This window comes from Panthera uncia, assembly GCF_023721935.1.
Source record: "Panthera uncia isolate 11264 chromosome B3 unlocalized genomic scaffold, Puncia_PCG_1.0 HiC_scaffold_1, whole genome shotgun sequence".
In the NCBI taxonomy this organism is placed as follows: domain Eukaryota; kingdom Metazoa; phylum Chordata; class Mammalia; order Carnivora; family Felidae; genus Panthera; species Panthera uncia.
Genome location: NW_026057582.1, coordinates 7,840,878 through 7,858,907, shown reverse-complemented (window position 1 = coordinate 7,858,907; position 18,030 = coordinate 7,840,878). Strand labels below are relative to the sequence as shown.

Below are 18,030 nucleotides of genomic sequence, written 5' to 3'. Positions count from 1 at the left end.
AAATAGTATTTTCTTGTTTTTAGAAGTATCTAGAAATCTAGATCCATGAAGCGTTTCTTTTAGACTCTTACTAATACCATCCTTTTATAAACTGCTATTTGCAAAGCACTGTACAAGTGTTTTTCTGTATTGAATACTACAACAGTCTACAAGTATGTCTTTTATAGGAGAAACAGAGTGGCTAAAAAACTTGCCCAAGGTTGTAGAGTTAGCAACATGACTTGAACCTAGGTTTCTCTCTTTAGTATGTTCTGTCTTTATCTTTTATTGGAAAGTTTCTATAGAATCTTTATGATTTCTTGGCATTGAAGTCTCTTGCCAAATTTGGTATAGACACAGAGGCAAAGCAGAGCAGCCGTTTTGTGTTCAGACCAACCAGTTAAAACCTCCACGTTCACAGATCATCCTCAGCAGTGGCCTGTTGTCTCATAGGTATTTTGATCACCTGGTCAGGCAAGTAACTGTAGAATTGAGTGTAATTTTCTTCCTGTACAAATCTTTGGTGGAGAGTGAAATTGGTAGCATTTTTGTGTAGGAAAGATGTTCACTAGAAGATTTGTTTCACAACGCAACTGACTACGTGAACAAGTGGCATTACTTTCTCTTCCTCTCCCTTCTGCCAAATCTCATCTTCCCCGTTTGATCAGTAACTAGAGAGCACACGCACATATGCACATACACGTAAATGGGGTATGGGTTTTTGTCAACAGTGCAATCCTTTCCATTAAAATGTTTCTGTAGAGGGCGCCTTGGGTGGCACAGTCTGTTAAGCATCCGACTGTTGAGTTTGGCTCAGGTCATGGTCTCATGGTTTGTGAGCTCAAGCCCTGCATCAGGCTCTGTGCTAAAGATTTTTCTGTCTGTCTCTCGCTCTGTCCCTGTCCTGCTTGCCCGTGTTCTCTCAAAATAAATAAATAATACCTTTTTAAAAAAGAAGGAAAGGAAAAACAATTTAATAAAATGTTCCTGTAGGTAAATGAGCACCAAGGTTAAAAAGTATTCTGGAAAAAAAAAGAAGCTGAAGAAACTCAATTTGATATTGCAATACTATTGATTGTAGAAAGAGAAACCTACGTTGTTTAGAAATCAACTTTCATCCCATAGAACCATTCATAGTTTAAGTTTTATTTGGGCTTTCCTATATTAAATAACCTTTTTGAGTGCTTTGATTTTTGAGAAGCAAGACTAGCATTAGGATTTACATGTGGATATTAGGTTTCACTTTCACAAAATTTATTTTCACAGGAAAATTTATACTAGTGGATGTGTCATGTTAAAATTCTAAGTTGGCGGTCAGAGCACCAGAAGTTCTTGCTTTGAGAGAAGCTCATTTATTTACAAATGTTTAGAAGTGGCGCTACACTGTACTTAGTTGATAACTTTTTTGAAATTACACGATTTTATATTCATTTCAGAATAATTAAAAATTGATTTAAAAATTGCTCATAAACCCAATAACCAGAGATCCTCGTTGCTAGTATTGTGTTTATCATTAAGACTGTTTTCCTAATACACATGTCTGTGTGTCTGTGTATATTCATAGTCCTCTGATTTAAGGTCCATCTGTTTCCACACGAGAGTGCTTTTTAGTGCGCAGCGTGTCTTAAGGACAGCGTGTACGTTTAGTTTTGCACCGTTTCTCCTGTTTTCTCCCGTGGAGGAACTGTCTTGTGGTCCGAGGCCTCTTGGAAGCCAGCAAGTGTACATCTCCCAAATGTTTGCCTTATAAGTCAGCATGACACTTCTGGTTTTTCCGGACCTCATTCCTTTGTACTTTCTAATAGAAATCATTTATCAGAGTAAAAGATGTTGGTGTTTCAGAGATCTGGCTAAAATAAAGATACATTTGAAATATATTTCAAATATTTAATTTATCTAATATTTAATTTAAAGTAAAATTAAAAATATTTAATTTTATTAATTGCAGCATTCGACGGAAGGTGTCAGATTGACACCTCTCAATGACAGCAGCCTCGACTTGTCTATGGACAGTGACAACAGCATGTCTGTGCCTTCACCTACTAGTGCTATGAAGACCAGTCCATTGAACAGTTCTGGCAGCTCTCAGGGGTAAGGCAGACGAGGGGATGAAGTGGAGTGGCTGTTGACTAAACACATTTGATGGATTCTCTCGTTAAAGTCATCTGTTTATTTTTCCCCATCTTCTGACTTTTTTAAAAACAGCAATTAAACTTATTTTGGGGAGGAAGTAATTATTTTTGTCCTGTTGTGTCGTACTTGTATTCCGTTTTTGGAACAGGTATGTCTTCATTCAGATATGAATGAATGTTAGCGCCGTAATCCCTCAAGTTTCCGACACAGATAGTTCCTGACTTTCGTGGTTCGACATTTTTTGACTTTATAATGGTGCAAAAGCAGGACAAAGTCAGGAAACACCATGCGTCGCGTTTTGAATTTTGACCCTTTCTGGGACTGGCAACATACTGTGTACGATAGTCCCCGATGCCTGGCACCGGCAGAGAGCCCTGAGTCACAGGGTCAACGGCCGGTACCCAGACAGCCATTCTGCACCCATGCAACCATTCTGTTTTCCCTTTGGTACAGTATTCAGTAAATTACAAGAGATATTCAGCACTTTATTATAAAGTAGGTTTTGTGTTAGGTGGTTTTGTCCAATTACAGGCTAACGTAAGTGTCCCGAGCATGTTTAAGGTAGGCTAGGCTAAGCTATGACGTTTGGTAGTTGGTTATGTGTATTAAATAGATTTTCGACTTAAGATATTTTCAACTTATGATGGCTTTAGTGGGATGTAATCCCAACTTAATCCAGAAAGAGCTGTATTGAGATATCTGCTAACCTTCAGTGAACTGTGTGGTGTGCTAAGGAGAATGGACAAGAGAGAGAAAACCACCTTTCTGTCCTGGAGCTGCTTCTATATGTGCAGCAGGAGAACATATCTATGAAAATATTAGGGGTCTCCTGAAGGAGGTGAAGATCTCTGTGGGCTGGTTTTAGTTACAGGAAACTTTTTTTTTATATATAAGTGGGAGAGGGGCAGAGAGAGAGAGAGAGAGAGAAAATCTCAAGCAGGCTGTGCTCTGTGAGCACAGAGCCCAGCACAGGACTTGATCCCACTAACTGTGAGATCATGACCTGAGCTGAAATCAAGAGTCTGGTGCTCAACCAACTGAGCCACCCATGCACCCCTAAATACTTTTCTTACGAAAGAAAGACATGGCTATGGTGGCAAAAATTAGAACACAAAAAGCCATATTTATTTTTACTTCTGTAAATTCTTACGGTATATGCTTGCAGAGTCTTTTTTTGTTTGTTTTAATAACTAGGGTATCTTCGAAGTGAGCTGTTTATGGTAGACTTCTCAGGTGCTGCTAATATTTTTAGTTGTGCCGATCATTTTGTTAATTAATGAGTTGATACTTAAAACTTGAGCAGTTTTGTGAATGTGTGTTATATTTCATATTTCGTATTTTAAGAAGCAGTTTTAAATATCGGATTGCTAGTTAAAATAGAACCAATGGCAGAGGTGGAGGTTAGGATGATTCTTTGGACAAATACGCAGTAGGGGAGATGTAGGCGTGCAGTCAGATAGGGTCACTTTTCTTCTCTTGGCCTTTGAATGCGTGCTGTGTTTTTAGGCTAATTGTGCACAGTCTGAAGACTTCAGGCACGAACATGGATTCTAAATCTTGTAGTTTTAAAAGCACTTCCCCATTTGTAGAGTCTTAATTTCCAGGGATTTTTTTTTTCTTAAGTTTGAGTGTTCTTCCCCACCCCCCCTCCCTCTGCCACAAAGAAGCAGACATTTTAATAAGAGGTTTGGGGTTTGTATAGAAGCTTTTGTACTTTGAGTTTGTGCACATGTATGTAAATAGGCATACATACTAAGTAACTTCAGAAGTTTTAGTATTAGTTTCTTACATAATAGTAATCTTCTGTAAGTAACTTCTGGATTTTAAGTTTATAATTGTATATTTGCTTAGCAAACTTGGAGTATTTATTATACACTAGCCATTTTGCTAGCTATTTCTGGGTTTCTCCTGCATCTGTGGTGCTTCTCTGGCCAGCTGTCCCTTTCTGTTTAAGACACTAGATGTGTGTGCCCTCTCCACAGTCCTGTGTCCTTGTCGTCTTCCTCGGTGGGGGGAGGGGGGACGGGGAACCCCTGTGCTTGTTGATGTCTGGGCTTCCCTGTACCGGTGAACTCTCCAGAGCTTTAGTGAGCTGACTGCTCTGGTTGCACCTGAATGTCATGTAGGCACTGAAACACAAAGTCCTTTTGTGTTGCCGCCTTGTCCTGGCGTCATTGTTCCACAGTTGGCAGAGAGAGTGACAGTCTTTACAGAGGACTTTGTGCTTTGGTTTTTCTTCGGGGGGGGAGGGGAGGGGGGAAGTAATTAAAATGAGATTATTTAACTACGATAGGATTGATTTGAGACAGAAAAGTTGAAGAGATAGGAAAGTAAAGGATGAAGGGTTTGAGTTTGCTGAGATGACAGGAGGCAGTGGGATCCAGAACCTAGAAGAGGAGGGATGGCTTTGAAAGCCTTTGTTGTGTATCTGGGTCACTGGGTGGTCTTTTAGGGTGTTATGAACCCTTAGATTTTGTAGGCAGAAACTACAGAGTTTCTACCTTTGTAGAAAGGTAAATAAGAAATTTCTTATTTTTTATTTATAGCGTTTGACAGAGTTTTCTTATACCCCACATCAGTTAAGTCTGTTTCCCCAAATCAGATACAATCAGGTTGTTTTTGTTGTTGTTGTTGTTGTTGTTGTTGTTTTTTTAAAACTACCCTGGGGGCGCCTGGGTGGCGCAGTCGGTTAAGCGTCCGACTTCAGCCAGGTCACGATCTCACGGTCCGTGAGTTCGAGCCCCGCGTCAGGCTCTGGGCTGATGGCTCGGAGCCTGGAGCCTGTTTCTGATTCTGTGTCTCCCTCTCTCTCTGCCCCTCCCCCGTTCATGCTATGTCTCTCTCTGTCCCAAAAATAAATTTAAAAAAAAATAAAAAAATAAAAAAAAAATAAAACTACCCTGTCTAGGGGCACCTGGGTGGCTTAGTTGGTTAAGGGTCCGACTTCGGCTCAGGTCATGATCCCGAAGTTTGCTAAGTGTGAGCCCGTGTCAGGTTTTGTGCTGGCAGCTTGGGGCCCGGAGCCTGCTTCAGATTCTGTGTCTCCTCTCTCTGCCCCTCCCCCACTCTCGCTCTCGCGCTCTCTCTCTCTGTCTCTCTCAAAAATAAACATTAAAAAAAGAACTGTCCTATCTAATATGCTAGTCACTAGCCACAAGTAGAGATTTAAATTTATTAAAATCATATAAAATTATTCCTTGTTTTGCCAGCCATATTTCAAGTGCAGAGTAGCTACATGTGAACAGTGACTACCATAATGGACAGCACAGCTCTAAGAGTTCTGTGGGACAGCACTGCTCTAGAATGTCTGTGTGCTTTTGGTTGTTGGCTACATTTTATCAAAGTCAGTTACTGATGTATATGTAGAAGTAAAACTAAAGAATCATTTCCTTTAGCAAACAACTTCGCATATTAAATTTTGTTATGGAATTTTATATTTCACTGTTTTGTTTCTTTTCTTTCTTTCTTTCTTTCTTTCTTTCTTTCTTTCCTTTCTTTTCTTTCTTTTCTTTCTTTCTTTTAGCAGAAACAGTCCTGCTCCAGCTGTAACAGCAGCATCTGTGACCAACATACAGGCTACTGAAGTTTCTGTGCCACAAGTAAATTCCAGTGAAAGCTCAGGGGGTAAGGTGATGGGGTTGACAGGCTTGAGAATATTTACACTGTATTTGGTTTTATCCTTCGTTTTGCAAGATGGCTTTATTTGTTGATTAAGTTGCCTGAATTCAGTTGTTTGACACTGTCGTATAATAATCAGTGAAGTAAAATTCAGAGACCTAAATAAAGCTTTACTTGTAACTTGCTGTTAATATGATTTATTGTAATTTTTGTGTGTTCATGTACTTGACCTTCTTAGGTACATCGAGTGAAAGCATTCCTCAAACTGCCACACAGCCAGCCATTTCACCACCACCAAAGCCTACGGTCTCCAGAGTTGTTTCCTCAACACGTCTGGTAAACCCACCACCTAGACCTTCAGGAAATGCAGCAACAAAAATACCTAATCCTATAGTAGGAGTCAAGAGGACATCCTCACCTCATAAAGAAGAGAGCCCCAAGAAAACCAAAACAGAAGAGGTATCTATATATTAGTTAGCCATGGGAATACCAGCCTGCGTATTTTAAAATCCAGTGGAAGAAAATCTTTGTGAGCCCAAATTGAGAAGCAGCAAGGAAGAATGCTTTAGAAAATCTTTACGTAGCACTTTAGGGCCATAGTCTCTCTTCACCCTTCCTACTCCTCCCAGTGACAGCCTCTTCCATAAAGCCGTGCCTCTCATTTACAAGTAGCTTGTCTCGTCCATAATACAGTGTAGCATGGGCTTCCACGTCAGTCATCCTAATTTATTATTCTCTTGTAACTCTATCTTTTATGTGCGCTAATCCTTCGATAGCGCCTTAGGACACAGTTCTGTGATTGAAATGGGTTTTGGAGATTCTTACACTGTACTCGGGATTATAGGGTTACTAAATTTGAGAGGTTTTCAGGGAATTCTTAGTGAATGAGTAACCAAAAGTTGCCAAGTCCGATTAACTTTGAGACCTTGGATGACTGCTTCCTCCAACCTTCAGGAAATTTTCTAGCAGTGCTCTCATTTTTTTATAAGTGGCCAGTTTACCTTGTCAGGGTCTCCGTTTAGGAAAACCATCAAAGTGCACATTGTTTTGGTGTGGGTCTGAAAATCTGAAATAGAAGTAAGTAGCCTTGTTACACAATTTTGTTGCTCCCTGGAGTCACTCTCGTGTTGTTTTGCTATTAGCGAGACAGTCCTCAGTGCCCCAGAGGTGACACCCCAGAAACTCCCAATTTCATTGTGACTTTTGGCTGATAAGTTGTTACTTAGGAGTTTACTCATTTCACCAAAGTTTCTTTAGAAGGAGGAGTGGGGGGGGAGGGGGGAATCTGGATTTTCTCAAGGGAATGTTTTAATCTGTACTAGTGAAAAATGATTGTCTCTAATTTGTAAGTGTTCTATTCCCCAGCTTACTCTGAAACCTTTTGTTTTAGGTTTTTGTTTTTTTTTCTTTTTGAAATAGTCATTATTAAGTAAATATGAATAATGTGATGACTTTTGTCACCCTAATGATGCTAAATGAAGAGTGAACATATTATATCCTGTCTTACAACACGCATTCTGAAAACCCATCTGCGTAGTTACTTCTTAAGGCAGTGATTTTCAGTGTTGGTTGTACATCAGAATTTTTCAGCGTTTTCCCCCCCCTCCTGGTAGAGATTTTATGGAGGCCTCCAGATACCCCGAATCAGAGATTCCGGGGGTGAGGCCCTGGAATCTTTTCAGGAAAGCCCGAGTGCTCCAGGACTGTCGTGCAGCAACCTGAAAACGTGCCAGTTCTGGTCGCTCCACATTCTGTCTGGTGGTGCTTGTTTGCAGTTGGCAGAGCATTTCAGAATTCATATTTCTTTTTATCTTAGTAAAGTATATTAAGCATAACTCTAGATGCCTGCTCATTCTGTGCCCTTACTGTTAATGGCTTAATTCTTTTAATGGCTCCCTGAGAGCTCTGACTCCCTGTGTCTTGGCACAGTGTGTGTACCTCGGTTTGCACTTACCTTGGTAGAAAACACTCATGTTTCCTGTCTAGTTAGAGAGGCAGTAGGAATATAGAATTATCGCACTTAGTATGGAAAATTCTAAATACATACACAAGAGAATCATTTCGTGTACCCATTATGTGGCTTCAGGTATAAGGGACTCTGCCAGTTCCTATACCCTTAATTCTTCATCCTTTTCCATTTCCCTTTGTACTTGGGTTATTTAGATTCAAAACCGAGACATCATGTCATTTCAGTAGTATTTTTAAAGTCCTCTAAGAGGTAAGGATTACAAAAAACAGCTTAAACAAAATAAACCTAACCCGCTTAGAAAAATGAAATTCATTAATACCGTATATCTAGTCAGTGTTCACATGCCCCTGATTGCATCATCATTGATTTTTTTTTTTTTTTTTTTTCTTTAAAAGTCTTTATTTGTTCCAGTCTGGAGCTAAGTAAGATCTCTGTGTAGCTATTGAATGATGTCCCTTAAGTATTCTTTAAAATACAGATTTCCCTCCCTTTTTTCCTTGCAGTTTTTTGTTTTTGTTTTTGTTTTGTTTTCTTAGGTTTTCTCACAGTCTAGGTTTTGCTTATGGAAACTCCATGGAGTTGACTAACAAAAACAATTTTACAATATAAAAGAGATCTTAGGTTATCTCCTAGACTGATCTCATTTCCTGGAAGAGGAACTTGAGTTTCAGTGGCTTTTCCGTTTATAAAGCTAATTAAAGTCAGAGTTGGGATTAGAACCCAGGGCTAAGTCTCATGGTGCTAAAGCAGAGGACTGTTATGAATATACTAATTTTGAAGCTCTCCTAAACCGGGTGTTTTATGCTCTGTTAGTGAGTACTTGATATTAGAAATTTTAGCAAACCAGAAAGAAACCACAGGTCTTAATAATATACTAACATGCATTGAGACGGGAGGGTTTCAGGAATTGTCAGGGAGTTTACGTCTGCTTAATTTACATCATATGCAAAGGCTTTACAAATACATATAAATGGTAAGAATGGAAGGTAAGATAAAAATAGAAAAATGTTTGACCCAGATTATATGGTTCAGTGATGCTATATATGTATTTTTAAACTTACGGAAAATTTCAAACATGAACAAAATTACAGTGAACAGTCCTGTTTATATCACTTAGCTTCAGCAGTTGAGCACCTCATGGCCAGCCCTCTTCATCCACACATCTGATTCCTTTCCCATTGTTATGAAGCAAATCCCAGGCATATCATTTCAGCCAGAAATATTTCTGTGTATAGTAAAGGTCAAGACTTCTAAAAACACAACTACGGTATATTATTACCACATGTGTGCGTGTATTTGTATGTGCGCGCGCGCACACACACACACACACACACACACACACACACCAGTATAGTTGCCAATATTAGCAATAATTCTGAAGTGTTAACATATCCAGTCAGTGTTGAAATTTGCCCAGTTGTGACACATTACTGTTCTTTAAGTTTGTAATGTTTGCAGGATGCAGATAAGGTCCTTATTGGAATTGGTTTATATTGTTGTTAAATCTCTCCCAATCATAGAAACTCTGTGGTTTCTATGTCTTGTTTTAAAGCCACATTTAAAATTAAAAGTTCGGCCAGTAAATACATAGCAGAGAAGTTAGTGTTAAAAGATAGTTTTTCTTAAGAAAGTGACATTAATTGCAAGTGACTGCAGGAACGGGAAAGTACAGTAACTTTTGACTCCTCCTTTCCCTCCTTTACCAAAAACGAGTTGGTTTTGAATAGAATTATAATAAATTAAAAAATTAAGATCAGAAGAGAGCACTCTTCTTCAGGATGTTAATAAGTTTTACTAAGCCAGGGGGATTGTGTGGTTAATTAAGTTTGGGAAAGCTAAAGAGGTATTCCTTCTTGAACTTCTCAGAATCTTTTATGTGCCAATATATGCGTGAATCTCCTAAAAAGGGGGCGGAGGTGGTGTGATAGTGTTCAAGTTTGTAAATTATTTGATCAAAGAACTCTTTTTTTTCTCTTCCTTACAAAAAATATTTTCTGAAACTCGTGGTTTTGGGGAATGTACTTAGGTGGTATTGATCAACAGTAACAGTTTTCTTCATATTCTTTTTAAGTTTGGAAGATACTGAAGCCAAATTAAATATGTTACATTAAAATTTTTTTTCAAGTGAGCGAGTAATCTATTTTAAGGCCATAATTGATCTTACAGGTTAAATTATTTTATAATTTATTTTATAATTTATAATTTACTTGAATTTTAAAAAATTAAATTTTTTTTATCAATTAAAGCATTGATTGGCAAGTAATCTAAATTTTTCATTTTAGAGAATAAAGCTTTTTTTTTCAAAAACAGGATGAAACAAGCGAAGATGCTAACTGTCTTGCTTTGAGTGGACATGATAAAACAGAAACAAAGGTATATTAATTTAGCCTTGGAATACATACACGATTAAGAGTACAGAAGATGTGCTAAAAATGTCTCTAGAATATTGTACTGTCTTTTGTTCTGTAGGCTTTAGGTTGTTTGCAGTATTGTTTTTAGAGAAGTGTTTGTCCCTTTTGAATGTTAATTTATAGTGCTGAAATTGAATTTCTCAAATGTGTGAGCTCCTTACTGAAGGCCCAGTAATCTGGGTGGACCCTGAGTGGAACGGCGGGACGAGTGAGACATGTTCGGTACCTTTAAAAGAACTTGTAATCAAGCAGAGAAGATAGGAGGTAGATGCAACTAATCACATTACCAGAGAAGATCAAAGTAATGGAGGCTGCAGGTGTGGTGAGGGCAGGAGGGCAGGAACGCTGGGCAAGAGGCTTCGTAGAAGGACCATGTATGAAGTGTTTGAGGCGGTTCTTGAAGGGTATATAGGATTGGGGGCATGACGAGAAGTGAGAAGGTCATTTCACGATTGGGGTGTGTGCGTTTAGAGAATGTCTTTGGCAGAACGTTTTGACCTGAGCCTTCTGGGGTGCGTGGGGCTTGAGGCGAGGTAGATGAGGTGAGAGAGAGTGGTTTAGCCAAGCCACGTTAGACTTCGAACGTCTTTTTTTTTTTGAAATTGGAATGTACTGAAGGCTTTTAACTTTTTCCTTGTATTGTAGAAAATTTGGAAATACTTTCCCCAAATTATTCCCATAATTGATATTTTAGCGTGTGTTCTTTTGATGTCTTTATAGAATTTATTTGGGCATACGTGCCAGTGCCTTCTACCTTCCAACCTTTACTCTGTAAACCAGGAGAAACTGTTCCTGTGATTACATAATTCACAAAATATTAACGGCTATTTAGAATGCTGTCTCAAGGCCATTACTATATTTTATTCAACCAGTTCCCTATTTTTAGCGATTGTTTCTGTTTTAAAAAAAAAGTTGCTCTTTTCTATTGTCCTATTGACTGTAGCTAAATACCTGGCATCCGTGTATGTTTATTAGAATAAATTAACGAAAGGAATTGCTGAGGCAGGTCATACACTTACTTTTAAGACTTGATAACATTTTGCCAGTTTGTCCTTCAGAAGGCCTGCACCTCTTCCATTTCTGTTACCTACACCCTGTTTACCCCTTTCTGTTTCGTAAGAGAAAATTGCCATTTCATTGTTTTTTTGTATATGTTGTTTTGTAGAAATTCAAATGTTTATGTTTATTTTCATCTTTGTGTGTATGTATTATTTTGCTTTGTGCACACCTTTAAAAAAGTTCAGAGGAATGACATGGTTCACCCTGTCTTTTCTGATAATAGAGTAGATCAGTGCATTGATTATTGAGGAGGGGAGGAGAAACCAAAAAAAAAAAAAAGAGAGAGAGAGAGAGAGAAATGTTTCAGGGACTTTTTTTTACTTTTAATTAAAGGTGTGGGAGCAGTTTTTGTCCTTTTGGGTAATTTTATTTAATAATAGTAACTGGGTTTTTTTCACATAGCTAAGAGCTTGGGTTTGTATCGTGTTAATTACTGTCTGGGCAACATTTCTTAATGTGCCTGTGTGCATCTTTAGTGATTATTTTCTTCAGATGTCCAAGTTGGAGGTAGTTGGAAAGTCATGAGAGATTTTGACCATGCCTATAGAATTTAAGTAGGCAAGTAGAAATTTATGTGTATCTGAAATGATGAAAGAGCCTACGGTGAGGCTTACTAGATGAGTTTGTGATGTAGTCCCATCTTTCTCTTGACCCTCTTGTCTTCCAATTTGTCTTCTTTATTAGCCACCAAACCCAGTTATGTTCTTTTATTCTTTTTTAAGTCTCTTTCCTCCCCCGTCCTCTTTGTCTCACAGGAACAACTTGATACAGAGACAAGTACAACTCAATCAGAAACTATTCAGACAGCGGCTTCTCTGTTGGCCTCTCAGGTACTAAGTGCAAAAAGCAAGGAGAGTTTTATAAATGTTGTTAAGATTAGTGGGGTATAATGAACTAAAATGAGCATATGCCAAAGACCCTTAAAATTATCTTTGTGACAGTAACTACTTGTATCGTAGCATAAAGCTAGAACATTGGATTTAATGGGACCGTTCTTTGCACTGTCCAGATGCCGACTCCTCCCTGAGTATATTATTTGATACTGCAAATCATTTAAATCCTCAGTAGTCACAAGATGCAGTATTCTTACAGAGGTTTTCTTTATAGGTCAGAGTGAATTTTAAATTATGGTAGAACCAAAAACCATTCTTTGTGGATCTTTTTGTGAGGTTGATAAGTTTTTTTTTTTAATTTTTTTTTTATTTTTAAAATGTGTTTCTGTCTCACATTTTACTTCTGATTTTCAATTATTAATTTAATGTAACCCATAATTCTTTAAAATTATTTTTTCATTTGTCCTAGAAATTCTCTCTGTGGCAGTCCCTTGCATACAGTAGGCACCTGGAATCTTTTTTTAAATAGTGATTTGGGAACCTTCATTTGTTTGTGAAACAATTGTTCAGATTGATTCTACTTCAACGTCTAGGTCACACTCTGACACGAAGTAAATATTTTCTTTACGTGCACATTGAGCTGGTGACCCTCGGGAGGTCGGTGTTGCTCACAGCAAAGCTGCTGAGCTGAGGCAGTGGTATTTCGCTGCTTTGTAAGGTTCAGGGTTATTTTAACGTGATAATGTTAAAATGTGTTTTTGCTGACCATCAGCCCTCATAGCCTCTAAAGAGAGAACCATCGTGTTCACTTTCTGGAATGTCTTTTATTTCCATAACTTTTATCTAATAAAAATTCGGGGTGGAGGAAGTAACTAAAACAGCATTAGGAAATGTGCCTGGTATTGATACGTGGACAAAGCTGTTCAGCAGTCGTGAACTCCTGGGATGCGATTGCATGGCTTTTGGCCTCTGCCGCACTACTCTGGAGAACGGTTCTCATACTTTTGCCTTACTAATAAGTTCATCCCTATTGTGGTCAGTACTCGTGGGTGTTTGCCTTTTTGGGTATATTTATGAGGGAGTAAAACTTATATTCTAATGTAAGCATTCCTAGAGCCATTGAGAGAGAAAACACCCAGTTATAAAAAGAGTGATTATGTAGATGACAAGGAAGTACATCCCTTTATTTGGTAATAGCAGCGGTGTCTGTGTTTCTGGGGAGAGGATTATAATGTCGTAGCTGCGTGTAACAAAGAGTCCTTACTGCTTTGAGATAAACTTGAAATACAGACAACATGTTAGGATCTCTGGGATCTGCTTCCAAGTGAGCTGGGGGTGAAGGTGAGAGAGGGGTGGTTGGCTGTGGTTGGGCCGCCGGCGAAGGTAACGGCCAAGTGGGGATTCATCAGCCAACGTGCTCTGCTTGTGTGGATGCCTGGAATTTCCCATAATAAAACACTTAAAAATTTATCTCTGTTTTTGAATGTTAACAGAGGCTTGTGATTTAATCCTTTTTTGACATGGAACTTTGCTAAAATTTAGAGGAATTAAATTCTGGCTCGGCTGTATCGATTTTTACAATTTGTACGGTCAGAAAATGATAAATTGACCGGTAACTGCTGCTCCTGTGTAGAAGGTGAATTTTAAGTGTTCTCCCACATGGGGGTGCTCCAATACCAGTTAATGCTACAGCTCTTAGTGCTGTTTCGAGTAAATATAGTGCAACGTGAATTGAATAACTATATGACAGGTCATCCTTAGAGCAGCGTGTTTATAAATCTGTGTTTTAAATTACTTAGGAGTTTTCTGTGTATTGCTAAAATATGCCTCCTTTATTATTTGAAAATTTCTACAAGTGTGGAGCAAATCATTTCACAGTAATAGTCGTGTTTATTTGCACCTCATTTTTGTTTTTCTTAAAATTTTTAATACGTCTATGGTAAGGTCCCATCCATTTCTTAGAAAGTAAAGCGGTGGAAAGTAAATCTCGTTTTTAAGTTACAGTGCTTTGAACAATGTTGTGTTCTTTGCTTTCGTTCTCAGAAAACATCCAGTACAGACCTTTCTGATATCCCTGCTCTCCCTGCAAATCCTATTCCTGTTATCAAGAATTCAATAAAACTGAGATTGAATCGGTAAAAACAACCTCAGGGGTCCATAAACAATATCTGCCAACTCAACCTGTTGTCTTCAAATGCTAAAAAAGGAGAATGGAGGGTACAAGACTAGACATGACTGAAAATGGATTTAGGTTTTTTTTGTGGCCTCCCTTACTGGGCTAATCAGCACTTGATCGGAAGAGTCCAGGTTAGTATGTGAAGCCAGGAGTACTGTTATTATTGTGTTAGCAACAGTTGCATTAACGATTTCAAAAAATTAAAAAAATTACTGCCTTTAAAACAAAGAAAAAAAAAACACCTCAAGCTATATTTGTATCCATAATTGACATCTGGATCGGGTTTATGTTTGATGCATTGTTTGGAAAATTTGCAATACAAACTGGCATAAGAATTCCTTGTTCGATGATGCACTTTTATGTAATTTTTTTATTAGAAAGGAGAACTAATTTTAGATTTTCGGCTTGATGGATTTTCGTTTTTTTCCTGAAAACTTTCCTTTACCATCAGTCTGCAAACTGGATACTGTCGTGCAGCGGTATCCTGTTCTACTTGAGGGAAAGGGTAAGAGTACATCTCGTTCAGTCCCTGTGCGGGAGCGCGAACCCTTACAAATGAAATGTCAATCCTAGGGTATATATTTGACATGGAGAGAATAATTAGGAAATAGTTGGTTTTGATGGGGTCATGATTAAGAAATGATATATTGGTTTTATTTATAGAATTGTTCAGAGTGCATACAAATCAGCGATCAGCCAGCGACTGTGTTTCTTTGAGCTTGTTAAAGCTCCACGTTTCTTTTGCCTTCAACCTGTTTGTCTTTGAAACAAAGCTTTTTGCTCCCCGCCCCTTTTCTTTTCCCTTTCTGCTTGTACGCAGTAAGGTAGAACTTGATTTCATAAAAAACAAAATGCCAGTATTTTCTTAAGCCATGATGTGAAACCAATGATCCTGTGGCCACATGGCACAGAACACTAAATTTTGGTCCCGTGGCTGAGACTTGAGGGTGACTAGAAGTCACGCCCGTGGACTGTGACGACCTGTCTCGGAAGGCCATTTGATCTCTGAGTATGCGGAATTTTGTACACTCCACGGAACTCTTCTCTGTAGTGAAGTTGATTTTCAATTTTAGACATGTGGGCAAAAAGGCATTTTCTCCAAGAATTTTAAACTAATTTTTATTTTTAAATGGTTGACCGAAATTTGTCAGTAAATTTTACATGTAGAAACATTTTAAAAATCATTTCTAGCAAGCACTTGGCATCTAGTCAGCCCTCTACTCCTTTTTCATTTTGTCTCATCCGATCAGTAGATTAGGAACTCCTTTCTTTAAAGAAAATAAATCCTCATAATTAAGCAGCAGAATATCCGTCTTCACGAAGTACGAGGGATGCCAGATGTTGATAAACTTAGTTACACTTTTCTTAATCTGGACAAAGCAAACCTAACAGATTTTTCTGATGAGCATGTTTTATGAATCTTCCATTGTGCTCCATTCTATCACATGTGCATTTTTCATGTTAAACTGCAGTTACTTAAACTCTTCCCCTATCCTTCCAAATTAATTTTCCAAAGTTGGAGTGTAGTCTTTCCCCTTAGGCTATGCATTAATGGAGGCTTTCTTTTCACCGTACCTTATAACGTCTAGTAGACCGTGTTTCCGCTTCCCACATCTTCGCTCCGCACAGTCACCTTGCCCTTCCTCCCGCCACCTAAGGAAAAAAAAAAAAAAAAAAAAAGATGGTCATGCTAACAGGTGAAGTGTACAAGGTGTCTGTGTGTTTTGTGTAGCTTCAGAGTTAGACTGAAATTGCCAGGCACAGATTTAGTCTTGTCATTTTGTTTACACATCGGGGGAAAACAATTCAGTTTATTAAACGTTTCATGTAACTGCACCCAAGTTTTGCCAAGCTGGAAACTTGGACCTTTTCTGTGTAGTGACTTTTTAATTCTAGTTTTCATAACCTGGAGATCAGACTGTTGCTTTCGCATGATGTATGTAGTGTCTCATGACTGGAGTTTGCTTTGTTTTATAGTATCTGTACTCCTTGTATTTTTCAAGAGCTATTTTGTAAACAGATGATGTATTTCTCCATTGAAAACACAATAAAAAAAAAAAACAGCACAATCCCACAGTTGGCTGGTTTCTTCGGACTGACTTGATTTCTTTTGTTTTTTCAGCGATACATTGGTTATACTTACAACTTTATGGGACGGCTGTCAGCGAAGATTGGCAAAGGAGTTTACTTAGGTTACCTTGACAAAGGATTTGCTTCTTGTTAACGTATGCTTAGCAGTGGCAGTCTAGTAATGATCGGTACCTTATATAATCGGTATTTTTCATATACGTGATCATTATAAGGAGGAAAATGTGAATATAGTTACCATTAATTCACTCTCAGCTGCCCCTCTGGCTACAGTATTTGTGTACGTAGACACTATACCTCTTCTGCATATTTGTCTCAGTCGTGTGGACCGTGTACTGCTGATGCGTTTCTTTTCCAAAGCTGTTGGTGTTCCATGCGATTGGTCCTCTGTCTCTCGTGTCAGCAGGTGGCGCTGTTGTTTTTCAGTGAGTTGAGGATTCTAGACCACAACCAGCTGAGATCTCCTGTTTCTCATTTTACTAAACCCAAACCAGATACTGCTTCTCTTAACCCCCCCAAATGCTCAACGTTGCGTACTAAAGTCGTGGGGTAAGAGGGAACTGCTTCGTATGTTTGTAGTGGCCCGCTCTTGAGTGTGGCCATCTTAAGTGCTTCTAGGGGAGGGGCGGACCTCCCGAGGTAAAAGCCGTTGTTCTCCCGGACACGCGTTTGTGTGTATTTCGTTCCTGAAATGCCAAATCCTTATACCTTTATTGTATACATCTATACATCTTATGTGTGTGTATAACAATTTACGACTGCAACACGGGATGACTTATTAAGCTTCCGGGGCTGTTCAGTAAAAGGGAAAATATTGTAAAAATTATCCTTGACTCCGTTGTTCACACCTACAGACCTGAACTTGCCGGACTTCTTCTACCTAGACAGACACTTAAACATGGGACTGAATATCACACTTTCTGACTTTGGTCACCTACGTGGTCTTTGGGCTTTTCGTGCATCTTGCTGAATTAGCAGAATACTTGAAAGTTGTGTGTTTTGTGGCTCTGGGTATATTCTGGAATAAAGTTTGTATTTTTCTAATTAACACCTCTGTGTTTTTCTCCACACACAAAAATGTTTTGGAGCTCTCTGCGTAGCATTAGTTCTGGCTGCAGTCAAGGTGGCAAAAAGTGATCAGCAGCTCGAAGTAGCAATGGGTGTACGAAAGGGTAAATCATTAATATACACAAGCTTGGAGACCGAGCCCTGGGAGTACTAACTGCCTGTGCACTTAAATGCATTTGCCCAAAAACAGAAACGGTTTCTCTAAAAAGGCATTGAATTGTGGATAGATTTTTGCCTATTTTGATTCTAATAAAAGAACAGCACAGGGAAAATTAGTTGCTTTTAGCCTGAATTGCGTGTTTTGTTTCAAATTCTCCACCTTACTCCTTTCCTGGTAGTTTTTCTTCAAACCAGAATCACAAATGGAGGCTGTCTTCACTTAGACCTGAACTTGGTACCTGAGGTGTTGAGTGTGCTCTGTAATAAACGTGACTTTCAGTCATACCGTGACAAGTGGCCTGTTTAATTGTGCGCAGTGTGTTTTTTGTATTGGCACGATCCATTTATTCATCCTTTCTCTGTACGTACCAGTTGAAACATTCTCGTGACATTTTATGTGGCTTTATTGGCATCAGTATTTCTGAGCCGTGTATTTTACAAGTGCTTGTCTATACTTCATCCTAGAAGTGATTTCTTGTACTTGGGAGTCTTCAGCTTCTGTTCCTCTTCCTCAGAGACACACTGTTGTCTCCGGGG

The 18,030-nt window shown here is 38.7% G+C and overlaps 1 protein-coding gene across 7 annotated transcripts in view; it reads left to right on the top strand.

Annotated features, from left to right (window-relative positions):
- PAPOLA (poly(A) polymerase alpha) overlaps positions 1–16,177 on the top strand; it is a 62,224-nt gene extending 46,047 nt beyond the window's left edge. For 2 of the 7 annotated variants that reach the window (XM_049612192.1, XM_049612194.1), the window contains exons 17-22: positions 1,928–2,070; positions 5,636–5,736; positions 5,969–6,189; positions 10,010–10,072; positions 11,925–11,999; positions 14,046–16,177. In XM_049612192.1, coding sequence (XP_049468149.1) covers positions 1,928–2,070; positions 5,636–5,736; positions 5,969–6,189; positions 10,010–10,072; positions 11,925–11,999; positions 14,046–14,141 — 699 coding nt within the window. In that variant the 3' untranslated portion in view covers positions 14,142–16,177. The remainder of the gene's footprint in view (positions 1–1,927; positions 2,071–5,635; positions 5,737–5,968; positions 6,190–10,009; positions 10,073–11,924; positions 12,000–14,045) is intronic. The other 5 variants (XM_049612193.1, XM_049612197.1, XM_049612195.1 and 2 more) reach the window with 5 other exon arrangements.
- Positions 16,178–18,030: the final 1,853 nt, after the last annotated feature.